The following is a 10,705-nucleotide window of genomic DNA, read 5'->3' as shown; positions in this document are numbered from 1 at the left end:
GGGGGGGGGGCGGTTCTGTAGCACCAAAAAAAGTGCGGCAAAGGGCTGAGGGTGAAGAGTAGCGACTGGTGCACAAAGATGGGTGGCAGCTGAGTAGATGATCAAATTTACACTCCTCAAATCTTACGCAGTTGATTTTTTTTTTTTTTTTTTAAGGCTAATACAGATTATTTCTGAGGCAAGGGGAAAACCTATAAATTAAACGAGTGCATCAAAAGATGCATATGCACAATTTTCACAGTTTTTAAATTCAGGGGACAATGACTGAGAGACAGCCAAAACAACTGATGGAGAGAAAAGGCACGGAAGACAGACAGCAGACACAATCCCCAAACTTTGGCTTGCTGTTTCTCGCATAGGAAAAGTAATGCACTGCTTAGATCTATTTATCTTGGCTACCAAGTACTTTAAACACAGCATTCTATGGAGGCAGCAACCTGTGAGTTGCTGGTGCTGAAACACACACAGTGAAAGATTTTAGTTCTGACCATTTACTTGATGAACAGCCTGGCATGGGGAGACACACATTCCCTCTCTCCTTGTTTTAAGATCTCTCCCTTTTGCAGGGGTAGCGGTGACTAACCTGAATCTCAAGTGCAGCATGTGTGCTACAGCTTTTGCTGTAACCAACAATAAGACACTATTAATGTGGAGACTGCTTGATAATGTACTTGTGGGAAGAAACTGCCTTGCTAGGGCCAGTAAGGTTTTCAGAACTGTTGTGGGATTCGGCTTCACACAACCCTCCTCCCTCCACACACACACGTATATTGGTTAACGATCCTGAAGGCCTGTGGGATGCTCATGTTGTTTCCCTTCAGTGATGGAGCTCTGTTTTCTGAGATATGTCAGATATATCTTATTAGGTCAGAGAGAGTTCACTTCTGCTCTTTCAGTTCTCCATTGTATTTAAGGATACATACTATGGGCACAGGAAAAAAAAAAAACACACAAAAACCCACTATAATGTGAAATATTTTGCAGATGTATTTAAATTATTTCAAATATATTTGTCTAATTACAGATACTTCAAATTGTTTCAAGATTTTTTTCACTCCTTGTTTTATCAAGAAGTCGCTATTTGGTTCTTCAGTGCAGCCCCTTGTTAGCAAAAGCATCATGACTTGCACCTGTGCCTGAAACACATCAAAAAACTGAGGCTGTTTTTAATCTCTTCATGAAACTGGAGCGTACGCTTGTAAAGTCAGGTGTTACCACCTTTGGTCTGGTCTTTTACTTGCAGGTTTCACTTTGCAATAGAGATTCACACCTAAAGCAGCTTCTCTTCCTGTTAAAACCTTGTTCAATTTTACAGCCCCCTGGGATAGATTTTGTCAATCCATGAGTGGGACAAAGCTCAAGGGAGCTGTGCAAAGGGGATGGTTCAGTAGATGGCACTCTCCCTCTGAGTGAGGATGAGCAAGTACCTCAGCCAAGGCATTTGATGCAGTGAGAGCAACTTCATTTATAATCGACAGAAATTGTGGGGAATGCAAACAGAGCCCTGCCTGGCTGTGCAACGAAGTAACCCCTGGCAGTTTTTCACAAATCTGGACCTATCAAATCACATCTGGCTTCATCTCTTCTTAAATGACCCTAATCTGTTTCTGTTAAGCCTGAAGTCCTCCTGAAATCTTCGTGGTGACTATACGCACACATACATATATACATACATGTATTTAGAAGATCTATGTATACCTAAAAGAGCTCAGTAGTAATATAAGTCACCTGAGACTCAAAGTTTAGAACTCACTGCTTCCTCAAACATGTTTTTTTTAATGCATTATTTTATTTTACTATTCTGTCTAGGGTAGATCCAGTTTAAGAACTTAAGGCCTTTGGTTTGTTGATTGCTTTTCGTTGTTATTTTGAAGCCACAAAACTTCATAGATCCAGTTGAAAGAGCAGTTGAACTGAATTAGTACAAGCAAGGAAGCCTTAACTATAGGTATGAGGACAATAAAGAGCTGCAATGTATTAGGGGAAACATCACCTTTTAGATCAAATCTGTTGCTAACCAAACAGTAATGTGCAACCGTCATCTTACAGCTTTCTAAACTGTACAATGTTTTCCTCGCTCCTGAACAGAAGAGTGAGAAATGAGAATGAAAGAAATAATGCAAAGGTGACAAAAAATTACATGGGATAGATTCAAATAATGCAAATTTAAAGTTTTTGTATTTTTTAAAGTTTTGGATTCTTGAGTAATGTATTTTTCAATTTAGTGTTTTTTAAGCATTCCTGTAAGTATCTATTTTCTTACTTGACTGGCCCACAAGTCAAATAAGACTCAGTATGTTCTTAAACCCTGCCTCTCTCCTACACTCCCTAAAAATCCTTTTCCATCGTAAATATCACAGCGATAACATTTCTGAAATCCAGAACCTGGAGCTATCATTTTCCTCCTCTAAGAAGGAAGCATTTGCTACCATAGTTCAAATAAAGCAGTTGACCCATTTTTTCCAATATTCATGTCAGAGCCTGTGGGTTTTGGGGCCTGTTAGAATGAAAAGGCCCAGGGTCGTGTATGAAAGAGGAGTATAAAGAATATTTGTGAACATCCCTCCAGTGCCATTCAGCCTTTGAGCAGTCAAAAGTTATGCACCATTGCAAACTAGATAAGGGAATTTCTATTACAATAAGTGGTTCAAGCTATAGCATGCTGCATGAGTGAAATGGCAGATTAATTTAGTGGTGAATAAATATATTTTTAGATTTCCTGTTCTTCATTCAACGCAAAACAAACCCGCTGTGAGTGTCAGATGCTAAAGGACTGTGCCCAAAAGCAATATTTTCTGTCCTTTGCAGAGGAGCTACATGTCAGATAAAAAGCTGGACCAGTGGAAGCTCTCTGTTGAAAATGCCACTTAGTTACAACATTTATCTATTATTTGGAAAATAGATTTAAACTTACAAATGCATCTTATACATAATTCCAAATAGTCTTTGTACACTAAGGTTACTACTTGGAAGCCTCTTTTGCACACAATTGAATGGAAATGGAGAGGCTTTTTTAACACTTTACAAATAAACTTTTTTTTCCTTTGGGAAAAAAAACATCAGGATGTGGGGTATGGGGCTTCTACTATTTGGAATACATTCTTTAAAAGAATAAAAGCAAAATGGTTTAACGCTATTATAGTACTATTGGTTTTTTTACCTTTCTGCAGTGTCGAGCTGGCATTTTGTTCAGTCAGATAGGGAAACATCTCAGTCATGAAACTAATAAAAACATTGGGTTTACGGTTGCAGCAGCTACTGTAAACTCAGAGAAGGTTTGAAGATCCACAAACCAGCCTTCTGCACTGGCTTTCAAGTAGTGGTTTCAAATCAAAGTAGAACAATTTCCTGACTGAGTCATCAAACTGGGTATTGGGACACCTGAGTTTTATGCCTTCAAGCAAATCATAGCCTGATCTTCAGGTGTGGCGCATTTCTCTAACTCCATTGATTTCAAATGGAGTTACAAGAGCTCAGCACCTCTGAAACTTGTTTTTAAACCATTTGGGGAATATCTTCCTTACAGATACACTAGAAAGCTGTTTTAATGCTTGTAATATATTTTGAAATGCTTAGTAAGAATATGTGGAAGACATATCCAGAGATGGAAGACACATTCAATGGATTCCCAGGGATCTGCTACCTCCCTGCGTTTAGAATGGAAGCTGAAGGGTGAAAGATCATGAGTAAAAGCTGAAGAGCAAGTAGTGCTAGAAGCAGGACCTGGTAATCACATGAGTTCCCTGTAGTTTAGAAGATCCCTACTGAAAGGATCCAGAAGACATGGTGAGAAAGTAAGAATATTAGCCTTGCTTTTGATAGTATCAGAAGCCAGACAGAGATCAGAGCTCAGTGGGCTTGCAGAGCTGATCAGTTAAGTAGCCAGAAAAATCAAAGTCTTGATTCCTTGTAGTGGATTGCATTGTGTAATAGAGGTCTCATACCTTTTGGTTTATGGGTGTAGATGGGTTCATCTGTGCTAGGTGGTATTTCTGTTTAGGAAAATTACATTGAGTGTAAGGTAAGAGAAAAAATAGCAGTAGCTGGACAGACCAATTAAATTTGGGTGAGCCTGTTCATCAGTGTTTGGAGATGGGTGCAGAACAAAGGGTTGATTTTCAAACATGATTTATTTAGAAAGTGAAGATCTGTTCAGAGACAGGCTAAAACGTACCAACAAATGTATCAAATGCAATAGTTAGAATAAATCCATCAACTCCATGGATAAAGACAAGTTACTAAAAGTGATCAACACTCAGCAGACCAGTACTTACTGGTTCCCTAACAAAGGCAATCTTGAATCAGAGTAGATTTTGCTGGAAACCTCAAGAATATTACAAATATCACTTCATGCTACATTAATTAGACCAAGGTTATTTGTAAAACTGTTCAACCAAGGATGAGAACCTGCACCAGAAAGGTGCAAAAGGATGGAACAACAGGAGAACTGGTCTTTTTCCTTCTTCTACCTTTTTCTGCATGAAAACAGCAGATGATTTATGCATCTTCCCATTGGCTACCTTATCCAGCCCACTCTGCAGGATTTGGTTGACAGGATGAAAGCATAGTTCTAAATTCATTTGGCCACTCTGGTTTTTTTTTCGGTTTTCTAATCTTGCTGATTTGCAAAGTCTCAGTTGACTGAATTATGAGCTGTTTATCCAACAGGGCCTTTGTTCTGGTCTGTGCTTCAGCAAAAGCTGGAAAAACCTGTTCTCATGCTCCTTTTTTTTTTTGGATCTTCCTCTCCCATTGGCAGCTGCAGCTTGTACACATGCAGACAAGGTGGTGCTTACCTTTCGTGTGGAAAGCTGCCTTACAAAAACAGAGGTTGCATGTTCCACTATCCCAGAGCTTTTCTAGCCTCATGAAGGCTTTGGTGGATGCTCCAGAAGTTAAACTCTGTTCTCCACGAAATGTGTTTAGGTTATAATTTTATTTTTCTTCAATCAAAGGAAGGGGGCTGGAGTGTGGCTCCAGTACAGCTTTTTAAATAATATTTTGTAAACTCTAGGAGATTTGCAGAAACCAGCCTTGCTGTGCACTGTAGCTTTTTGGACACGGCAGCTTGTCTACTTTACAGCAGCTGCGGATTATGTAGTGTTAACATCTTGTAAGACAGGGCAAACAGTGAGGCAGCAAGTTAGGGCAAAAAGTGGACAGGTTGAGAAGAAACTTTGATTTCCATCTGCTTCTTTTTTCTCTTGCTTTGTGCTGCTGTTGGAACAAGAATGGGTCAACTGTGTGGACGATGCATGCAGCTGCTGCGGGACTTCGTGGCGTTTGTTCAGAGAATGTCCTCTGACTTGGTGCGCAGCGTCAAGGAATGCTTGACTCTGATAAGCAAATGCTCTTGCTTGAAACAAAACAGCTCTAAAGCCAGACAGCTTTACAAGCCCATCCTGCAGCCTCATGAGAGAGTTACAGCTGAGGAGTTTCTGCAGCATATTGAAACAGGTAAGAAGGCTTGATTTTCTAAAGCAATGTGAGAGAACAAGGAGGTTCATTTTGTGTGTTGAAAACAGATTGCTGGTTGAACTGCTCTGCCACAGTATGGAGCACCTTGGTGGTGATGTAGGAAAGGCCAGAGCTACAGAGCATTTTCTTTGTGTACAGGACACCAAGGGCTGAAGTGGCAGACCAGTTGGATCTAGGTAGAAATAGTCATGTTCTTGCTCTGCCACTACTGTTAATAAATAACTCGTGTAAATATGTTTCATAAAAGTGAGTTCTAATGATTGAAGTTAATTTTTTGAAGCTGGTCACTGAGGTCACAAAGTTGGAAATAGGCTGTACCAGCACTGGATGCTTCTTGAGTGCCGAGCTGTGAGCAGGAAACTCGCAGCTTGGTCCTGTCCGAGTTGTGCCCATCTGTGTTGGCTGCTGCAGAACACCTGGGCTTGCACTGAGGGTGTCTGTGCTCTGCATGGGGGAGGTCAAAGTCACCCCGGGAAAAGCACCATTGGGCTCCCGGGACTTCCTCAGATTCCAGGCGACTGGTCTTCCAAAGTGCTTTTGTGCAAACGTTTTAGATACAAGGCTTGAACACAATCATGGGATTCTGCTTGAATCAAAGTAGATCCATAACTCTCATGTATCTCTTCTGCTTTACAGGCTGCCTGCCTAATTCCCTTGTTTATCTACCTGTGATATCCTCTCTGTTGTGTCCTAGGATACAACAATATCAATAGGACAACATTTTAATTTCACTCTTGCAGTAACAAAATACCGTCTTGGACTAGTGTGTTTTGTCAGTTGTCTTACCTAAAAAACATTCTTTGTCTTAAGCTTAGGTAGAGGCCGGGCCATTGCTTGTTTGGTTTTGCTTTGCCTGACAGCTAACTGGGTATATTGCTTATAAGCTTATAAGTTTAACAACCCTGGGCTGAAGCTACTACACAAAAATTGCATAGCCCTTTACTTTCATTTGTGTGAAGGGTGTGGAACACAAAATACTCTTGCTTTATTTGCCTTTTTGTGGACATAAAACCATCTTGTGAGTGGGACCAGGGGAGATACTTTTCCTTGGTGTGACACAATTAACACTGTTTGATCTGTCATGGAACAACCTTTGGAATAATTGCTCTGACGCTGGTTGTTGGGAACATGCGTGAATTAGCTTCAGCTGGTATTAGATGGTGTAATTACCCCACAAACGTGGGGGGTCCCGTGCTGCTGATACGGTTCACTAGTTGTTGCACCTTAAGCACTGGCTAAATCCTGAAGTCTGTATCCAGAATAGGACCAGACTTTTTGTCTTGATCTACAGTGAGGATCAACCAGGGCTAAACTTTTCCTTCCAAAAGTTAGCATGCTCCTGATTATATAAGAGACAGTCTTAGCAGTACCCCAGCTCAGTTGATGGCTGAAGTGCAATGAAGGGGTGGTCTAAAAAAAATGATGAGGCCGGAATGGCCCTTTGCAGCACTCACTAGTGTTTCCTGAAGAGTCTATGTGTATGCTTTCTTGTGAAATCCTTTCCTCTCTGAAACAAGTCTTCAAAAAGCTGGTCTGTCTTGGGTCCTCAGGAGCTGGGCTACAGCAGCAGGAAGCTTAGAGCTTTTGTGACAGCAGCGCACAGATGGCAATGTGTGCTCTCAAGGGGGTCCTAATGTCTATTATAGGAGATACACAGCACCCAGGAAGAAGAATCAAGGTTAATTCTCTAAGTGGCCAAATCCTGCTGCCAAGACAGATAGAAGCAGGGAAGCCTCACAAAGAGAACCAAGACACATACATGTTGCTTTAGTGCTCACCTGTGTATTTTATTCTGAGATGGACCGAGTTCATCCTCAGTTTCGGGCAAATGATAATAAGCAAGGAGCTAACATTTGCGCAGTTTGGGTGCAAGGAGAGACTTCATTGCTGACCTTTATACTCAGCTGTCAGCTAGGGCAGCAAATGCTTGATAGAAGCAGGTGAAGATTTTGAGTGGTTTCTGCTTCATCACTCTTCCAAACAAAAACGCACAGATGTGTGGGAGATTTGGATAGTCACTGTTTGAGGAAGAGAATTAAACCACATTAAGAGATATATTTTTTTCTCCAAAACCTTGCACATGATGGCTAGTCCTTCCTCTTGTGTTTATTGTTAATTACTAAACAAAATTGATCTTTATATGAAGCAGTTCTGTGAAGCCCACTTACCTAATCCCGAAGGTGCGAGTTGGTTGCTGTTGACATGTCAGCAGCTTCTAATGGCTTGGAGTATCGACCGAGTTCTGCACTGAGGCATGAAAGCTCACACCCCTCACATCTCTTTATCCCAGGGAAGGTAAAAGTAGGCAGATCTTGATCATAGAGATATTTCAATCTCTAACACACTCCTTTAATCTGTTGTCTGAAAATATATCTTATAATTGTGTGCCCCACCAGTCAATTTATACTACATTTCCTTTTCAACTGTTTATACTATTGAGCATTGGTTCAATGCCCTTTTTTTCTCCTTTTCTGCTGCTCCATTCTACGCATTACATAGTGACTTACAGAGGTCATGCTTGATTGCTGTTGCTGTATTCTTGATGGCTGTTGCTGAACATCTGGTTTATTCATAGGGGAGCTATCATACTCAAGAACAGGTAGATTCATGTTAGAAATTTGAGCCTGAGGCAATCCAGTTTGCAATCCATGTTGCTATTCCCTGAAATCCTGTAGTGTAATACCCAGGATAGGAAACGCGGTGAACGTAAAATGTAGTAAATTAAAAAATATATATTCTTCCTATAGCTTATAGCTACAAATATTGTGTTCACTATATTTTTTTTTTACAAATATGTTCTATGATTCAGGAAAAGATAAAGATTTTTATTGAGAACAGGAACACTTGCATTTATACTGGATAGCATAAAAGTGTCTAAGGGTTATAATTTACCTTACTTCCAAACACTAGCTTCATGAGCTTCACAAGAGGCATTGCCAAGGACAAGTTATTCCAGGTTCATTTATTGCTTCTGCTCATAGAAACATGAATAAGGATGTCTCTATGGAGTTCTTGCAATACAAAAATTTGTATGTGTTCGGTTGGCTGTAAATTTTAATTTATTTTTGTGAACTCTGTAATTGTGCTGTCATTGTACATTGTAGGTTTTGAAATGTCACCACTTGGAAAGGACTCTCTGGAAGCCTTGAGGACCTTAGCATTTTCAGAAAACCCGGGTTTACAGCAGTCTGCTGCCCTCTATTACTTGCATATGAGTCAGCACAGTAAGTTACCTCAGTACCTTAGAAAATTTTCACGTAATTATAAATGTGTTTCCAACTGTGAAACTCCCTTTGGTTCATTAAGCAAAGTTCTTTTTTTTTTTTTTTTTTCTTTCGTGCTGTGTTGTTTGCTAAGGGAAATGGAAATGCTGTCATTGCCGCGTGGACAGTCTTTCTGGGTTTTGCAATGAAGCAACATCTTATGATTGTAAAAGACTGTCATTTATGTAATTGTAATACTTGTGTAAAACTCAGCAGAAGCCAAAGTGGTTAGAATCAGTCTGTACTGAAATTCCTGAGAGCAACACAGTCAAAATATGGTGGAAGGAAATGGATATAGTGATCATTTAAGGTTTTTATATGATATAGTTTTTTGGAAGGGGACGAAGCTCTAGAGGCCAGATTGTAGTGGAAGTTTATGAATGAAATATTCTCCTTTGTTCCAGTTATTCTGTGGGAGCACTTGGCTCCTGAGGTAATTTGTAAATGGTTTGAAGTCAGCCTAGATATGTCAAATAAGATTTCAGCAAGAGTTTGAGTCCCACAAAAAGGTAGAAATACCAGCAAAAAGCAGGATATGATTTATTTATTTGATTGTTTTTAATTTACTTCAAGGAGAATATTCTGGCACTTGGCTCGATAGCTTTATCCCATGTATTTTTTGCTGGATGAAAGGTGCAGATAACCACAACATGGCGACCTGCTATGAGGTGGAATGACTTGTTTGGTAGTGAGGCATATTGCTTCCCTTCCCATGATGTTTTTGAAGTAGTTGATCATTCAAAACCTTTTCAGGAGACTTGCCCTATTTTGCTGGTAGCAATGGTATTTAAATGAAGTGGAACACCACTCAGCCTATGTGTGGTAGCACCTGGGGCTTAAGACCAACGAGAAAAATGTGACTGCTATGAACCATGAGACTCCTGAGTGTTTTCTCTCATTCCTGCAGTGAACATCCCCCTGCCTGTGGAGCATCTGGAATCCTTCTACGCCTTACTACGGTCTGCTGACCTGGAGGTGCAACAGATGTCTTCTTTGTCCCTTGTCAATATCTTGCTGGAAGGAAATAGTGAGTAATTAACTACACATCTCTGTTCAGGTGAAAAAGTATCTTTTCAGACAGAAGGATGGCACACCTACACAAATCCAAATTCTGTTTTTTGTCTTCCTGGTGGGACAGGTATGAGCCTGCTTCTGTCTGCAAGACACATAGATTCTGGTGGCACCAAGATATATCAGATCCCTCCAGATATGTAATATCATGTCCAAGAGATCTTAGATCTGTGTGCAAAAGCTGATAAACTATTCCCAGACTGGTGTGAGAACAGCTATACTATTTTCAGTCTTGGATTGAGAGCCCATCACTTACCCTTTCAAGCAACAGATACAGCTATAGAAATAAACTCTGGGACAGTGCTCATTCCCTTGTTATTTATTAACTGAAACTTGGTCTTATATTGCTTTCAGATTAAAAAAAAAAAAAAAAAGTTTCATAGAATTCACTTTATTGTGTAGCTAATAGGGCAAATGTAGTTGAGATAGGATCTAGGAGCTGCAGATAAAAACTCCCAATAAAGTTTGTGCTGATAGACAGGGCATGAACACCCTACACCTCATCACCAGTGTCCTTGTTGCATCTGCTACTGCACTCCCTGGCACCTGAACCACGACAGGTATTCCATCACGCTATCCAATAACAGCAGAAGACAGTCAGTCTAGCTATTTTTTTTTTCTTTAAGGATCTTTCTTACTGCAAATAATATGTCACAATTTATAAGTAAAAAAGTATTGAAAAGGTAGATTACAGAAGAAAAAGAGTGGGGGCTGAGTAAATTGTGAACCTATTGGAAAGCTGCAGTTACACTTCACTCATTTTGGAGACCTTAGGTTTGAAAACAGACTTGCTAGCAGAAATATTTGGGACCTTCTGAACTAGAACCTGTGAACATCTCTTCAGCTCTTTCCTGAGTCTGAAGAGGAAACAAGCAAACCAAGCTAGGGACTGT

At 40.1% G+C, this 10,705-nt stretch overlaps 1 protein-coding gene across 2 annotated transcripts in view; it reads left to right on the top strand.

Moving 5' to 3' along the window:
• Positions 1-31: 31 nt before the first annotated feature.
• LOC136100150 (uncharacterized) overlaps positions 32-10,705 on the top strand; it is a 31,396-nt gene continuing 20,722 nt past the window's right edge. For both annotated transcript variants that reach the window (XM_065834991.2, XM_065834990.2), the window contains exons 1-3: positions 32-5,457; positions 8,583-8,702; positions 9,649-9,768. In XM_065834991.2, the coding sequence (XP_065691063.2) occupies positions 5,232-5,457; positions 8,583-8,702; positions 9,649-9,768 (466 nt within the window). In that variant the 5' untranslated portion in view covers positions 32-5,231. The remainder of the gene's footprint in view (positions 5,458-8,582; positions 8,703-9,648; positions 9,769-10,705) is intronic.

The sequence above is a fragment of the Patagioenas fasciata genome, chromosome 3 (assembly GCF_037038585.1).
Source record: "Patagioenas fasciata isolate bPatFas1 chromosome 3, bPatFas1.hap1, whole genome shotgun sequence".
NCBI lineage: Eukaryota > Metazoa > Chordata > Aves > Columbiformes > Columbidae > Patagioenas > Patagioenas fasciata.
This window is presented reverse-complemented; position numbering and strand designations above follow the sequence as displayed.